Consider the following 17559-nt stretch of genomic DNA (forward strand, 5'->3'; position numbering starts at 1 on the left):
TTCAGGGATTTTAAAGAGAAACACAATAATTTTACTATGATTAGCTTACTTGAACACGTGTTCCATAGTTGTACTGTATGATTTAGAATTATAAAGTTTAAAAGTATTGACTTAATACTCCTAAATATAATACTTATTTATGACTTGATATGGATATCATGTTCCCTCAAAATATTCAATACCTTAATATATTTTTGAGTCCAGTTTATAAAGTGAATTATACCGAGTGAAGTAAGATTTAATAGAAATGCTGCTATAATGTTAATTAGGTTAGTGCAAATAAAATTTTAGTTAGCATAATTATTTTAACCAACTACATGAAAAAGTATTCCTTGTATTGGAATTTTGACCATTTCATGAGTTTAATCATATATTATGAACCAAATAATTTTAATCTCCTGCAACACTGAACCTCTTAATTTTTTAAATGCTCTAAGCAAAATTGTAAACATTTATGCTAATAGTGATTTTTGTTTACAAAAGTTGTACACTAATATATTTATAAATGGTTAATTTTTTAAAATACTGATAATCCAATTCTCATCTGATTTTAAAATGAAAGCCTGTAGGGATATTTGTGTGATACAAGTGCATGTATATATTCTTTAACACTTAGAATCTACCAATTAGGTCCAAATTATTTACTTGGACTTGTTTACAAATAATAAATTTTATTATCTCACTTGGATAATATCATCAATTCTTTGAATCCAGTTGTTTCTCCTTCACCAAAAGGAGCTTTTCAAGTACAGTTTAATTGAAGAATTCATTGCTCAATTTTGAGCAAATAAAATTGTTCTTATGAAGAGGAGGTATTTGATTTTGAAATGAATTCAAATAAAAGACACAAGCTTTAAAGTATTCAGCGGCTACAAGATACAATCCAGTCACTATGAATTCCATTTGATTTAAAATTTAGGCCATAATTTTCAGATATAAAAAAAACACATGATCTATTAAATCACACACATTAATGTTTTAACATATTACAAAAAATGGCAAGTTTATTAAAAAAACAGAATCATTTATAATGTGTATAAAAGCTCAGAGGTTTCCCACTATTTTATCATGATATTGAATGACCATTGATGGCCCAACTAAAGAAACCCCCGCCACCATCCCTTCTTATTTCTTAAACCTAGAATCTTTATTTCTCAGTGGCGATTTTGATCATCATTTTGAAATATAAAACAACTGAGCCATCAAACCATCTCAACTAATTTTTCAATAAAAAATCAAAAGAAACCCTTCTATCACCTTCCCATGCTATCTCAAACCCTAGACTCCATCTCAATGGGCATTCAGATAATCATTTTGAGATATAAAAACTGCTGATCCATCAAACCATCTCAGTTATGTTGTTCATTAAAAACCAGAAGAAACACCCACTCACGTTGCCTTCTTATAACTCAAACCCCATAATCCTTATTTCTGATTTGTGGGGGGACATTTAGATCATCATTTTGAAATACAGGAATAGATTATCCATCAATCCATCTCAACTAATTGTTCAACGAATACCCAAAAGAAACCCCGTATTTCTTAAACCCTATATTTCTGAATGGGCATTTAGATCATCATTTTAAAATATAAAACAGCTGATCCATCAAACCATCTCAACTAATTGTTGAATAAAAACGAAACGAAACCCCATATTTCTTAAACCCTATATGCCTTAATTCTGAATGGCCATTTATATCATGATTTTGAAATATAATACAGCTGATCCATCAAACCATCTCAACTAATTGTTGAATAAAAACCAAATGAAACCCCATATTTCTTAAACCCTATATTCCTTACCTCTGAATGGCCATTTATATCATGATTTTGAAATATAAAAACAGCTGATCCATCAAACCATCTCAACTAATTGTTCAATAGAAACCAAATGAAACCCTGTATTGCTTAAACCCTAGATTCCTTTTTTCTAAATGGGGATTCAGACTATCATTTTGAGACACAAAAAACTGCAGATCCATCAAACCATCTCAACCAATTGTTTAATAAAAACGAAAATTAACTGTGAATTTTTCTACAAAATAATTCAAAATCATTTGGGCCCCCAATATCTAATAGCCACTGACGGTCCAACAAAAGAAACCTTCGTACACCTCTTAAACCCTAGAATTCCTTTCACAAAAACACGCCCCTTCTGCGAAGAACACGAGAAATCTCTTAAACTCGAAGGAGATCCATCCATGGGGAGCGACAGCGAGACGGACAAGTCCGCCAAGGAGAAGAAGAAGCTCATGGCGCTGGCGCCTATCTCCAAGCCCCTCGCCGGGAAGAAGCTCGGCAAGCGCACGCTCAAACTCGTCAGAAAAGGTATAAACAAATTCGTTCCAGGGGTTGCAGATTTTCTTCGTTGATTCGGTTTTTTTGCTGATACTTTATCTTGGATTCCTTTGCCAGCCGCTGAGTCTAAGTGCCTTAGAAGAGGCGTCAAGGAAGTGGTGAAGAGCATTCGACGAGGGCAGAAAGGGTTGGTTCCCTCTCCTCGACTTTTCTTTCCGTCATCTTCTTCAATCCAGAGATTTTTTGAGTTTCCACCGCTGTGATTCCTTGGAGAGTAATTGGAAACGCGACATTACTTGAGAATTAGAAAGCATAATCCATTGGGCTTGTTATGGTTGTTGAGGAGTTTCTGTTGAGAGATCTCAGGCTATTGTTCTTGAGTCGTATTCGCCTCTATGTTCACATGTTTTAGGAATCATTTGATTAATAGCCTAATTCCCGGTCAATTTTCTTCAAGTTTCAGTAAATATGATGCGATGTATCCGTCACGGTTTTTCTTTAAACCATCTTTTCCATTCCGGACTTTTTTAGAGTTTTGCCTTCTGTCATTGCGAGAAGACTAATTGAAGTTGTGACATCAATCAATTAGGGATTACAATGCAGAATCCATTGGGCCTGTATTGGTTGTTGATGAGTTTCTGTTGAAAGATATAAGGCTATTTCTCTTGAAAAATTTTTCGTCATTTTTCTTTCCATATTATTGGAATCATTTGATTAATAGCGTTATTCCTGATCTATTTGTATCAATTTCTGGTAATTTTTTCTGATGTACGCATCAAGCCTAATACATTGTCACAGGTTAAGAAGGATAATCTTTGTGGCATCCTTTAATTACTCAAACTTGATACGCTTTAAATTCGTATCATTTACTTCTCTATCATTTACGCTTTAAATGGTCAAATGTGATACTGTTATAGTGCAAGGGACACGGACGGGACAGTTTTTTTGTACCAGGACGAAAAAACCGTCCCATCCGCAAGGTTGGACGAAAACCGGAACAGAAATTCGTCCCGGGACGAAGGGACGGGACGGTTTTCGTCCAGTCAGATGAAAACCATCCCGTCCGGAGGTCTGGGGCAATGGACGGTAAGCGGTGGATGAAAATCCATCGGATTCGCTTCTGACGGTTGAGATCTTGCCATGTGGCATCGCTACATCAATTCCTTGAGATCTTGTCACGTTGACTCAACTGATGCTGCCCAACAGTAATTGTAATTATGTCCCTGTGCTTTCTCTCTCCTCCATATTTCCAGGGGTGGAGGTCTACGATGTGAGACTTTAGTATGACCGAGGTTCCGAAGGTTCGACTTTAGGAGAATCAAAACAGAAGCAGGCGCTTAGGAGCGTTACGAAGTAAAAGAACTCTGATACTACCATCGATCCAACTGAGTGGAACAACCAGAAAAAGAAATGGAGTTAGAAAGCCGTATGATAGGCGTTAACTATCTTGTACGGTGTAAATTAATCAGACCTTGGAGCTATTTTTATTGGATATTTCGTCGGGGACAGGGGACGGGATGGTTTTTCTCCGAACGGGAGGAAACTGGCAATCAGGACGCGGACGGGACGATTTTTTCCACCTGGGATGAAAAAACTGCCCCGTCCGCGTCCCTGCACTGATTCCGGACGTCGGACAGGACGATCTTTGTCCTGTCCTGTCCATTGTCCATGTCCCGGACGATCCGGAACTATAGATACGGTCCCGTCCAATGTGGGGTTAGTTGAGTCAAGTTATCCCACTATGGGCATTTTGGTCATTTGGCCCTAATGTATTTCCTTTAAATAGGGATGTCCTCCCTCCAGAAGGACAGCCGAGAAGAACTAAGTCAGGTCACTTGTCTCTCTCCTCAGTGTCTAAGTTCCCTCTCTCCTAAAATCCCCATCCCGTGTCGTCATCTCTACCTCACGGTGTCTTCTGGGGACTAGTCCCCGGTTGATCCCTGCCTCGTCTTTTCGACCTCTCCTTGGATCATCCAATGGGGGCCAGTGATACAATCGACATTTTTTTGCTACAATATTAAAACTAGATCGTTTGTTTAATTAAGTGGGTAATAGTTATTTGCACCCCGGTTTATTTTAATTATTCGCCTCTACAACTGAAAAGTTGATAATTTATATCACGTGCACAACCCTCTGTTGTAATCATTTTCAAAATATTTACTCTCATTAGCTATCACTACATCCTCTTGCGAGTTCGTAACTTTTCACCTCTAGATTTCCACTGCTAATTTTCTCGGAGTAACAATTTCTTTCTCCAACTTGAAGTTGGAACCCACGAAAGAAATCCTAGCTAGCCAGATGCAAAACCCTTCTACTACGTCATAATACACAAAAGACGGAAGACTTATTGTTATGTTACGCAGTTGGGGATTATTATTTAATCCAGGAATCAAGGTCACCATATCGTTTAAACTGGGCACCTTTGATATTCGCTTCTGCTTGCGCAGCCTCTGCGTTATCGCTGGGAACATCTCGCCCATCGACGTCATCACCCATGTCCCGGTTCTATGCGAGGAGGCCGACATCCCCTACGTTTACGTTCCCTCCAAAGAGGTCAGCTTGTCTACCATTCCTGCACAGCCAAAAAAATGATAAGCTAAATTATTGCATTATTTTTGTTCAAGAAAATTGAAATAGTGTCGTCCTTTGTGCGTAGGATTTGGCCACGGCTGGGGTCACGAAAAGGCCCACCTGCTGTGTGCTGGTGACGACGAAACCGGCCAAGGGGGAGCTGCCGCCGGAGGAGCACGACAAGCTGAGCTCGGACTTCGCCGCCGTCACCGCCGAGGTGAGGCAGCTTGCCTCTTCTCTCTACTGAGTAGCAACAGACCCCACCCAGCCTTCCTCCTCCCGGAGAAACGAACCGTCTCTGGATCGACTAAAGCTTGTGTTAATGGCAATCCCCGTTATCCGTTATCAATATCCGTTATCCGAAGCTTGGTCAGGCGGGGACGGGGCCGCGCTGGGGGTCAGGGAGCAGTGGGAGGGCGGCGCGGTCCTGGCGGAGGAGGCGGATGAGGGAGCTGGCCTTCTTGGAGACGCGGGCGGAGCCCTCGGAGAGGACGAGGCGGAGTGCGGGGACGAGCGTGGGGACCCTCTCGAGGAGCGCCACCACCCTGTCCCCCCCGGCGCTGCAGAGGTGGAGCAACACAGAGAGGCAGTACTCTTTCCCAGAGCGGGACGAGTGGGACAGGAGAATTCTGACCAGTGACGGCATGGCGGAGGCCTGGAGGATCTCAATTGCACCCTCTGGCTGCTCGGCGATGGCGGCGAGCGCGGCCAGGCAGTCGCCGACGAGGTCCTCCTTCTCGGAGGAGAGGAGAGCGACGAGGGCAGCTACGGTGCCGGCGGCCAGGACCTTGCCATGGTTCCCTGGGAAGTAGAGGAGGCGTATGAGGGCCACTGCCGCGTTCTTCTTCCCACGGTCGGTGCCGGTGGACAGCAGCTCGACCAGCGCCGGGATGGCCGCCGGCGTCTCCCCTATCTCCGCTCGGTAGTGCTCTACCGAGGCGAGGTAGAAGAGGGTGGCGGCGGCGTTCTGGCGGGCGTCGGGCTTGAGCCCCTGGGTGAGGGCGTGGAGGACGGGGGCGAGGCCTTGGTACTCGAAGATGGCAGTCTTCCCATCGTGGTGCTTGGAGAGGTTGAGGATGGCGGCGGTGGCGCCGTCCTGGAGGGAGGAATTCAGTGAGTAGTGGAGGTCCAGGAGGAGCGGCACCGCGCCTGCGGCCACAAGGCAGCCTCTCTCGTAGAGGCTGGTCTTGGAGAGCAGGCGGATCTCAGAGACGGCCCGGGCTTTGAGTTCCTCCGGGCCGGCGGCGAGCTTGCCGACGACGAGGCGGCAGAGAGCGACGATGGCGCCTACGGCGGCCGGGATCTGCGGGAGCATGTCCTTGCTGAATTGCCGACGGCCTTCGGAAGGGACGCTCCGCTGGTGGGGGAAGAGCTGCAGGATGAGGCGGTGGAGAGCTACATTGGGGACGAGCTCGGTGGTCCGCAATGGCGCGCCGGTGACTGGGCAGGTGCGGTTGCCGGCCGCGAGCCACTTGGCGATCGAGGACCGCTCGTAGGTGTGCCCGGTGGAGACCGTTACGGGGTCCGTCATCGGCTCCAGGCTGATTGGACAGCGGAATTGCTCCAGGTCTTGGAAATTCGGGATTGGATGATCGAATTGGGGATCTGATTTTGGGGGTTTGCGACCGCTCTTCACGTCGAAGAGGAGGCTGCGCGCGTAGAGGATGAAGCCGCGGAGCCCGCTGAGGAGGAACATCTGATCTAGGTTTCCGCCGGAGGCAAGGCTGGCGGAGATTTCGTCCTCCAGGAACTGAATCTCCGCGTCGCAATCGCTCCAGCTCTGAATCTTGAGGTGATCGAGGATCCGAGCCACGGAATCGCGGTCGGGGACAGTCCCCCGCTCGAATTGCCCCAGGATCGAGCGAAGCCCCTTGCACATCGACTCGTCCACCGGTTCGACCGAGAAATCGACTCGCCAGGCTTGATCCTCCACCAATTTCACCGCTTCCTTGGCCTCCGACGGCGCATCGATCCTCTCCAGGGGGAGAACGCTCAGCGCCGTGGCGATCGACCGCGCCAGAACGTGGAACTCGCTGGCAACGAGATCCGACTTGACGAGAACCAAAATCCGAGCGCCTCTCCTGCCACAATCGTTGATCAGATGCCGGATCTTGAGGAAGGCGACGTAGATCTCGGAGAAGCCGACGATCGCCGATTCCGGCAGATCGAAATTCCGCACCTCGGATGAGAAATCGGCGAGAATGGCGACTTGCCTTGCCATCTCGCGAGCAAATCGCCTCTGCGTGGGGAAGAACATCGATCGGAATCGCCGGCGAACGTCACCGCCGATCGCGACCAGAGCTTGCAAGAGCGCCGCCGGAGAGACGCCCTCCCACGGCGCCGCCGCCGGCATAGCCAGAAATCGCCGCTCCATTAACAAGAAACTCCCGGATAATATTGCCGAGGCCGGTTTTATATACCTTTTTACCAGAGGACACGTGTTGAAGGATCCTGCGTCATCGCCACGTGTCGTGAGGCGATTCCATCCGCTGACCGGTCCGCTGACCCGCTGAGGTCGGCCGGCGTGGGCCCGTTGCGCGTGGGAGAAGCGGGGAAGAGCAGGATAACATCCCTGCTGGGCCCCCCCCGCGAGGCAGCGGAAACTTTCTAATCATTACTTAAAGTTCGATGACGGGGCGGTGACTGAACGGACCGATATTCCGTTCGTGCAATTTCGTGGCTCGGAGAGAATTCCAGATTTTTCGGGGTTAATGAGATAAAATAAGGGTTTTTTTGGGTTTTTTAGCGAATATTCCGTCTTTTTTCTTTAGACCTGGTCAGTCATTCTCTGGTCTCTTATGGGTCAAGTCTACGTTAGGTATAGACTTCCAGGATTGAATGAGAAATTGACAAGGGTATTTCTGTATCTTGTTTCCACAGTATCTGAGATTTTTTTTGGAACCGTCTTCAAAGAACTTGGCAGTATCTGACATTCTAATGTTCCACCGATTCCCCATGATTTTCATTAATTAATTAATTTTTGATGCAATTCATATGTAACTTATTTATGACTTCTTGAGATAATTAGTCACAAAAAACTGTTAAATTTTTTGCTATTGTGAATTATAATAATAATGTCAAGATTTCTTCATTATATATAGAAATTTGGGTTCTTAAATCCGTTTTGGCAAATTAAGTTCCTTTTTAATGACTTTCAATGCAATAATATGGATGCTGCCTAGTTTTCTTATCACTTGTGTATGAAAATTGCACAAAGATTTATATCCATACTTCTAATTGGAAAAATACAATAAGTAAAAGTAATTTTACACAATTATAAGAAATAAATGGGTCAAATACGGCCAACTTTTAGTGGCCCACAAATTTGAATCTCAAGTCTTGAAACACAATACGATCAATCCAAATGGAATTCAATCACTAACAATTTTTTAGTCATTTTTATGAATGGTTCAAGGTTTGCATGACAGGAGGAACCATGCGAGACCAAATTGTCTTCTCAATGGATGATATTCTGTTATCATTTAACCAAGAGGCTTCTTATTGTAATTTCAATTTCTTATAATATTATAAATTCCATTAAAAATATACATTAATGAATTGAAATAGATCTCATAGTTATATACTATCAGAAAACTCTTGATGTTTCTATTTATGTGTGAAACTAAAATAACATAATTAGTAAATCTATACCATGTAGGCAAAGTTTACTAGTTTTTAAGTAGGAAATATAACTATGAATACATATGTATCTAGCTTATATTTCCACTTGCTAAAGAACTAAGTGTAAGCCTTTGTGTATATTCTACACAAGATGCACTTATGTTAGATGTTATGATGTTATGCATATTGGGGTGGATTCACATCGAAAGAAAATAATCTACTGTTATTATTTATGAATTTTAGAGAGATCAATACTGTGGGAGGTATTATTCACATCAAGGCTTAAGATTCTCCTCAATTATCAGTCAAAGACTTTACCCTTTTGAATCCATAAATAAAAAAATAAATATTTCAAATTAGTTTTCCATTTGTCTGCCTTAAGTTATATTAAAAAAATATTCATCAATAATTTTATAAGAATGGTTTTATTTGTGGCTGTAATAATGCGGAGTAAAATCTATTGGCTGGAATAATGTAGAATAAAAATAAAATATAATAGAGAAATATATAGGTATTGTATGTTTAAAATATTTTTTTCTAAGGTCTCCACTTAAATTTAATATTGAAGATCAAGATTTTAACTACTTTGATGCCATAAAATAAGTCACATTCCATCATCAATAAAACTATTACCACTTGAGTTATCATTTAAATTTTGTATAAATTTCCTCCAGTTATCCTTATTAATCTAATGCATCTCATCCTTCATTTCACTATACAATGTTTCTACATATTTTTAAAATTCACAAACAATTTAGTCTATTATATGGTGTCATCCTTGTTATTCACATTTATTCATGAATTTAATCACTCAAAACTGGTGACACTAGGTGAACTCTAAACTTATCATAGAGTAAACGCTGTTGTTAAGTCTGAATATCATCTTGTTATGTTTATGAGAATAAGAGTCTGGATTTTAAATGACTATAAACATTATAACTTATTCATGAAAATGAACTAAGAGCACCATTATTATGATGTTTTGGATTTATCATTCTCTTGTAGCAAAAAAAAATGAATAAATTTGGTAATATAATATTTGATAATTTTTATTTTAAAATTTTACTTGATCTCAGGTCATTAAATTACTAGAGGCATATTTTCATGATAATTTTTCTATAGTTTTCAATTTTTAATGATAAATGAACCATATTATAAATGGTAGACTTTTTCTGCATAGTTCATGGCTCAGATGTGACTTAGACTGGTGACATAAATGCAATCTGAGATATGAATTGGTGGAAGCTAATGGATAAAAGGAATTAGTTACATATATTGGATCTTGGACAAGATCTTGAACCTGACACTGATTTATATCATATGTCATGCTAGCTGTTAGTTTAGGTGGCCAATGAATAACCTAAGCGGGGGGGGGGGTGAATTAGGTTCTCTAATTATATTATATTTTTATTTTTAATCAGCCTAGGATTTTCTACCTAAGAAATGAGGTACGGGAAAGGGGAGACAGTTATTTTTTTAGACAGCTTAGGCTAATCCTTAATGCTGTTCAGGGGTATCCGTGCTGAGGTGATGATGTGCCCTAACCGAGTTTGTGCGAATGCGCCCCAAGCAAATCACTTGAAAATATGGCTGAACAAGGATACCAAGAAAAAGAAAATCCGATGAAGCCTTGTCGTCCTCAACCCTCAAAGGCTTCCACGGAATGACATTGCTTGACCTACTTCAACTTGGCCCCCAAAGCCTTATTCTTATGGCCCCCAAAGCCTTAACTTGAGTGATCCCAAAGATCTAGCAATAACATAATATTTCTGAATAATGTCTTTTCCTCAACAACACTTACTATTAATGGCTACTTAAAATAATATTCAAGACAAGGATCGATTTTAAGTATTTCGACAATAATACTTTTATTTCAAAAAATTTAATTCATAAATAAAGATTCATAAATATAACTATGACTTCTATTTAGTAATACCTCCTTGTTTGTGGTCGTTCTTTCTTCAGTCCTCTTTTCCTCCACATGTTTCTTGGGATGAAATTCTTGATTCGTGTTTGAACTTTGATCTTAAAACTTAAATATATTTTTCAATCCTACGCCAAATCCAATGATTCCACCTAGAATGGTTTCGTAACACAATTTTGCACTATTGTTATCTCAGACAAAGTGTTAAAAAAACAAATCAGATAAATATCCAGAGATCAATCTTTCAATGTCCTTTGTTTACCGCTCAATTCCTCCGTGTCCAAATTTAAACTCCTGTAACTCTTTACATACTCAACCAAATGATGCGATTCAAATTTTTCTGGTTTTGTATGAATGTTAGAAACAATTAATATGTTGAAAAAAATCTCAAAATCAATATAAAAAATATGCTAAAAATTATAAATAGGGTCGAGGATGTCTGAAGTTCAGATCCCAGACTTCTTTTCTTTGAATCTTGAAATACCCTGCACCAAAACCACGATTTCAAGTTCTATGGACTTGGACTGATCTTAGAAACAAATGATCTCTTCAAAGAATGCTAAAAAACTGCTTGAAAATTGCTCTAGGAATAGAGAGATCTCTCTAACTTTTGGACTGCGATTTTCAAAGGGCAAGGAGAAGGGGATATGAAATTAGGGCTCAAAACTGTATATATGAACTTAGAAATACGAAAGGGCATAATGATAATCTGCCAAAAGTCAAACAGTCATATGCATTGATTATGATTAAAAAATATAAAATAATAATCATTTTAATTTTTATTTTTTATATTTATAATTTTTCCATCAATTCAAAACACCTTTCAAGAGTTAAGAGCAAAAACTAGCCGTTATACCAACGATTTGAGTTTTAAAAATAATCTTAAACTTTTAGGTATGTTTAACTGATGGCGGACGAAGACAGTGTTGTCGTTCGTGCGGGTATCGAGACGATGCTCTGATACCAATTTGATTACGGACGTCGTTGAGGACGTCGTCCGATCGTTACTGAGTATGATGGCTCAATACCGAAGTAGACAATGGTATCGAACGTCGATGGTGTCATTTTCTGATGGATGATAAACTCTAATAGGGTAATATGTAACTACAATGCAATGTGTCCTACGTGTCGTACGTGCAGGCTCCAACTCGAGGGAGATGTCAAGCTCCAAGCTTAGACGCGATCGCCGGATGACGGCGACGGTGGCCTCTTGAACCTCGTCAGAGTGACAAGACGTCTATGGCTGAACGGAATCAATCCGTAGGGCTTACACGTAAGGGACAGAATCGTCTGTACTGGTAAGATGCTCAATTGTATCGTAGTTTCTCTCAATTACCTCTCTCACCTACCTAGCCCAAGCGCCATAGAGTTCAGACAAAATTATACTATAAAGGATAATTAAATGAGTGGCGAGAGGGGACGACGCACCTCATCGGCGCGGGGTTCATCGTGCTGGGTCGTCGACAATAGCGGCGGTCGGAGCGGGTGTAATGGTGAGGCGGTGGAGAGCAAATGGTAGCTCGACTGGCCGTAGAGCGTAGGAGCATGTCGATGGAGTTTGGGGCGAGGAATTGAGTGAGTCGCACCAAAGGGACTGACCAGAACAGACACCCGGAGCTCAATGGCCTCGTCCGTAACGGTGGACTAATAGGGTCGGAGCAAGTTGGGACGTCACCGGTCGACGATCAGTCATCACCGGTAGCTTGATCACGCTAAGCAGCAGTCGGGCAGCCGTATGATGGCGAGGAATCGTCGGTGCGGTCATGCTCACACCCAGGAAATCGGCGTAGCCTGGCATTGATCAGCCCACGTTACACCGCCAGTGAGTAACCCGGAGAAAGTCCGTGGGGCTAGCGCCGGCGCATAAAGGGGTCCAGTGCACGTGCAACAGCGGGGAAGGCCGTCTTTCATCCACGATGCGGAGACGACCGTGAGTTTGCATTCTAGGCGCTTACACGGGTCAAAAAGGACTTGCTATAGAGAAAATCCATCGAAATTGGTGCCATCGGTGAATCTACGTCTCTCGGCTGTTGGAGACAGAATTTCCCAATGGTAGCCAAGCAGATTGATGAATCCAAGGGGGTACAAAAATTCCAGTCTCGAATCAATCGACCTTTTCCCTAGGTGTCAATGCACCACTGCCCCCGTAGCAGGCTGGAACGGCGAAGCCACCGGGACCAATACGTTCTATTGGGGACCTGCGGGTTAGAACCGTCAGAATTGGGGAAGGGGGGAGGGGGGGAGGAAGATTACGACGAATCTGGCGGGACTTATTCGTCCGGCCACGCGCGTTCCTCCCCCTCTTCCACGGACCTCCGATGTCCTTTTTTCCTCCCAAATTCTTCTTCTCCAACCTCTCCTCGTTCCTCCCCCTTCTTCTCCTTTCTCTTTGATGAAGGGGTGAGATTTGAAATAGGTGACAGTAACTGCAACACAAGAAATTTCAGATCTAAGCAAGAACGTGGGGCCATCATGGCCTTATATAGGGCCATCATGGGCCCCTTACAATGGGTCCAACAAGGGGGGTCCAATAAGAGACCCCCCTTTTACAACACAAATAAAGGAAATAGGGAATTAAACGACGTGAGAGTAAAATAATACGGACGGATACTAAAACACGATGATATGAACGCGTCACGAACACGACGATACGAACAGACACAACGATATGGACGATGAAAATGAAAACACGATAAATTGGCGAATGAATCGAGCATGAGCCGGTAAGAAATTCAAACCAATCGATGGCGCACTCGTGCTTCTCCCATTTGGTGTTAAACCTAGATTCTTCTCCATGGCCTTGGCGTGTTGGTCGGCTGGGCGCGACGGTGGGCAGTCGACGACAGTGACTGCAGTTCGGATGATGGCTTTGACCGGTCCATATGGCATGCGACATCATTAACACATCATTATATATCACCATTGGATAATAATATCTTCATATAATTCATTTTCATTACATCATTAGTAAATTCAGCCTTAAATACTCAAAGGTAATAAATAGGATTTTGAATAAGTTATTCAAAAAATCAAATGATGACAAATTCACACAAATACTTGAACAATGTTAAAGACTATGTTTATCTTCATGTCATAAAAAGTACAAGTCCTAAATACATGTTTTGACTTGTTCAGCGTAAGGTCAAACTAAGTAGCCTTTTAATATATCTTAGGCTCCTATTTTATCTTCACATACAATAATTAAACTACTTGAATGAGGGCCTATTGTGCTTTGATCACAACATATATTGAGGTATGCATCACTTTGAACATTCATCAAAACACACATTAAAGCATTGTGATAAAAATGCCCTTAAAGCTTAATCTTCAATCTCCCCCTTTTTGATGAATTTCAAAACATAGCACAATAATCATATTTTTCTCCTCCTTTTTGAAATGATCCAAAAGATCAGGATGGATCCCCCTAAATTCTAGATCCCCCTACATTCTAGCTCCCCCTAACAAATAGCTTGCATACTCAAGAGATTTCCAACAAGAAGGGCAAGTCAAATTGGAGATGAACAAATAGGGAAAGATTCAAGATGAGAATAGGAATTTTTGAGACAGATCTGGGAGAATCTACAAAAATCTTCGTGTAGCGTATGAATGACTGCAAGAATAATTGATATAGGTGAATACATTTATATAAGAGAAAGCAATCAAAAAACTTTTATATGAATATATTTAAAACTAAAAACTTATGAATATCACGAGTAGATTTCCCCAGAGTCTCAGTTTAATATGTTCCTTAATAGGAGTAGGACCATCATATTTTATGTCTCATCTTCGATGGATCTAAAAAAACGTCGATAAAAAAATCATGGATGGGCAGTAATCATAAATCCCTAGCATGAGCCATGCCTAGCTCTCTCTGTAGAACGCTAAACCAGTCTTCACTTAAATGTTTAGTGAAGATATTGCAACTTGTTTTTCAGTAGCTATGAAGGGAAGACCAATGTCACATCTACTGATATGATCTTTAAGGAAGTGATGCTTTACTTCAATGTGCTTCGTTCGTGAATACATGATGGGGTTTTGGGCCAAATTAATGGCACTTGTATTGTCGCACATTATAGGTATTTTGTTTAGTGTGACCCCATAGTCTTTTAGGTGCTACTTAGCCCATAGAATTTGAGCGCAACATAGTCCACATGCTATAAATTCACCCTCTACTGTGAATAAAGCAATTGAGACATTCCCCAAGAAATGCACAAGTGCCACTTGTGCTTTTCCTATCAACTTTGCATCGTGCAAAGTCTGAATCATAGTTGACCGATGTCAAATCTTGATTCTTAGGGTACCAAATCCCTAAATCAGTCGTCCCTTTGAGATACTGCAGTTTTCTCTTTACTGCCTTTAGATGGGATTCCTTGGGATCAGGTTGAAACCTAGGACAAAGACATACGCTAAAAAGTATGTCTGGTCAGCTAGCTACCAAGTATAGTAGGGATCCAATCATTCTTCAATACATCCGTTGGTCAATACTTTGATCAATGATGTCTATGTCCAGCTTAGTGCTTGGGCTAATGGGAGTGTCTTTTGCTTGGCAATCCTCTACTTGGAACCTTTTCAAATGTTCTTCTGTATACTTCTCTTGGCATGTAAAGATGACATTTTGCTTTTGTCGAATTTGAAGTCTAAGAAAATAGCTTAGTTCCCCCATTAGACTCATCTCAAATTCGTAGTCAAAATGTGGTCGTCCACTTACAAGATCAAATTGGTGTCTCAGGTCAGCGGATCACTCATAAAATTGTTACTTGAATCAACCTGATTGATGTTTATGTATAATACGATTCAGGGATTCGTACGGATCAATTTAGTGAACTCTTTCTCCAAAGAGCACCCACTATCTGTCCTTAGTGTCGCCACAATAATAGCCACATGATCAGCTATACTAGTGTTATTCTATCTAGATAATTTAATGTCCATCTCGATTGTCCATCTAATAGGAATATTTACAATACATGTTTAAAGGCTAGTGGTCACTTTATTATGATCTCATCATAATTCACTATGTCATTGCACGTGTTCATGGACTTCATTATAAACATCACACTGGAATAATAATGAACGTAAATATTTCATTCAAAGAACTTAAATAAACATGGTGGTGTGATTGACTTGACGACCACATAATATCCATCAATCGCCCACTAGGACTAAAGTCAATCACCGTTGTTCAACAATCCCATTGTTTGACAATGACGCTCAAAGACTTCATGAGCTGATGGCTTAGTTGGTGAGTTTGCTATGTTGTCGTTTGATGGAACCCTTTCCATCACAATCTCTCCTCATGCAATGATCACCATAATAAAGTGAAACTGCCTCAGAATGTGTGTTGACTTCCGATGAGACGGTGGCTCTTTCCCTTGTGCTATTGCACCGTTATTTTCATACAACAACATAATAGGTTCTGAGATGGAAGGAACAACACCAAGTTTTGTGATGAATTTCTTCAACTAGACTGCTTCCTTGGCAGCCTCAGCTGCTGCTATTTATTCAGCTTTTGTCATTGAGTCTACGATAATACTCTGCTTGGAATTCTTCCAAGATATCGCGCCTTTGTCCATTGCGAACATGAATCTAGATGTGGATTTACTATCTTTTGGATATAACTAGAAACTTGAGTTAGTGTAACCCTGGAGCTTCATCTCCTCTCCTCCACAAATAAAAAATAAATATTCCTATTCGATGTATTGCAAATATTTTGTTGTATAATGAATTGCAGCAACTAAGCCATCAATAAACACACGGTTATCCAAGAAATTCTCCATGAAAGATTTGAGAGAACCAACATATGTATTGGGAATACTTAAGGATGCATTTCACTACTACCCAGTATTCCTCTCCTAGGTCTGCTTGAAATTTGCTTGTAACACTTGGAGCAAATGCAACATCAGGTCCACTACATACCATCGCGTACATGATGGATCAAATAGCTGAAGCATATAAAACCTTAGACATCGTCGCTCTATCTTCAGGAGTTTTAGGTGAGTGCTCCTTAGATATTTGAACTCCATGCCTTATTGGTATGAGACGTCTTGTAGAATTCTCATGCTAAACCTTTTGACAATTATATCTATGTACATAGATTGGGATAATCCTAGCAACCTCCTTGAACTATCTCTATAGATACTTATTCCCAATACATAGGTTGCTTCTCTCAGATCTTTCATGGAGAAGTTCTTGGAGAACTGTGTCTTTATTGATGACAACATTCCTACATCATTCCCAATGAGTAGAATATCATCCACATATAAAATCATGAAAGTGATTGCGCTTCCATTGGTTTTCTTGTATACACATGGTTCATATTCATTATTAATGAAGTCATAATATCTGATACCTCATCAAATCCGAGAGGAGAGGAGCTATGGGGAGAAAGGAGAAGGGAAAGGTGCCTAAACAATTCTAGCCCAGGTGAATTTTGTTAAGGGCCTTCCCCTATTTATACTAAGAGGGTATTTTGCATAAAAAACTCTCAAAACTTAATTATATATTTTGATGTTCAAAATAGCTTTTACATGTGACCCTCTAGGCCCACGTATAATTCCAGTTATTAATTCGAGTGGCCCAATAACCTTTATTTGCCTTCCAAATAAATTAACTATATAATTATATAGATTAATTAATATCATCTCAATTTAATCGATACGTTGAGTCTCCAACACGTGGGGTGCCAAGCTACGCCTCATGCTCTAGAAGATACAAAGTAGTGTGTATTGACTCACTCATGGAACCTTTTTGTCATTGATGACCATGTACGTTTAGTCTCACATCGACTTGATGCTCTTAGGATGACTTTGGGTATGGTACAATGCCAAATTCTAACTGTTCATCCGAGTTAGTATTGTTGTATTAAAAATCATTAGAGAACTCTTCTCCTGATATTTTATTGCCTTGGCTAAGGACTTCATCCCATCATCTTCCTTGAGTTGTCACCTCTTATACCAAGGATGGATGATCCCATGTTGACCACTCAATTGTCTTTGTGAACCTTTTGACGCACCTGAACTAACACTATTTAGAATCCCATGATTAGGGACTCGTAGATCATAGTCAAAGTACAACTGCCCGCCCACAAGACATCTTTGGTGTCTCAAGTCCAAGGACCACTTACAAAATCATGACACAAGTCAACATGA

The 17559-nt window shown here is 41.2% G+C and overlaps 2 protein-coding genes across 2 annotated transcripts; one reads left to right on the forward strand and one right to left on the reverse strand.

Moving 5' to 3' along the window:
• The first annotated feature begins 2126 nt into the window (after nucleotides 1–2126).
• Nucleotides 2127–5218, forward strand: LOC144713326 (Ribosomal protein L7Ae/L30e/S12e/Gadd45 family protein). The gene is made up of 4 exons (XM_078587912.1): nucleotides 2127–2328; nucleotides 2416–2485; nucleotides 4746–4851; nucleotides 4955–5218. The coding sequence occupies exons 1-4, from the start codon at nucleotides 2202–2204 to the stop codon at nucleotides 5114–5116; spliced, it is 465 nt and encodes a 154-aa protein (XP_078444038.1). The 5' UTR covers nucleotides 2127–2201; the 3' UTR covers nucleotides 5117–5218.
• LOC144713325 (U-box domain-containing protein 18-like) lies at nucleotides 4590–7462 on the reverse strand. Its single transcript, XM_078587911.1, has 2 exons — nucleotides 4990–7462; nucleotides 4590–4870 (listed from the first exon to the last, which is right to left on the reverse strand). Exon 1 carries the CDS (start codon nucleotides 7241–7243, stop codon nucleotides 5240–5242), a length of 2004 nt encoding a protein of 667 aa, XP_078444037.1. The 5' UTR covers nucleotides 7244–7462; the 3' UTR covers nucleotides 4590–4870; nucleotides 4990–5239.
• Between the last annotated feature and the right edge of the window lie 10097 nt (nucleotides 7463–17559).

Source organism: Wolffia australiana, chromosome 15 (genome assembly GCF_029677425.1).
Source record: "Wolffia australiana isolate 7733 chromosome 15, ASM2967742v1".
Lineage (NCBI taxonomy): Eukaryota > Viridiplantae > Streptophyta > Magnoliopsida > Alismatales > Araceae > Wolffia > Wolffia australiana.

What these genes read in the sequence shown, in the direction of transcription:
- LOC144713326 (XM_078587912.1), top strand. Translation starts at nt 2,202, where the DNA reads ATGGGGAGCGACAGCGAGACGGACAAGTCCGCCAAGGAGAAGAAGAAG. An exon ending in GCTCAAACTCGTCAGAAAAG is followed by an intron (nt 2,329 to 2,415) that starts GTATAAACAAAT and finishes TTCCTTTGCCAG; the next exon opens with CCGCTGAGTCTAAGTGCCTT. An exon ending in ATTCGACGAGGGCAGAAAGG is followed by an intron (nt 2,486 to 4,745) that starts GTTGGTTCCCTC and finishes CTGCTTGCGCAG; the next exon opens with CCTCTGCGTTATCGCTGGGA.
- LOC144713325 (XM_078587911.1), bottom strand. Translation starts at nt 7,243, where the DNA reads ATGGAGCGGCGATTTCTGGCTATGCCGGCGGCGGCGCCGTGGGAGGGC.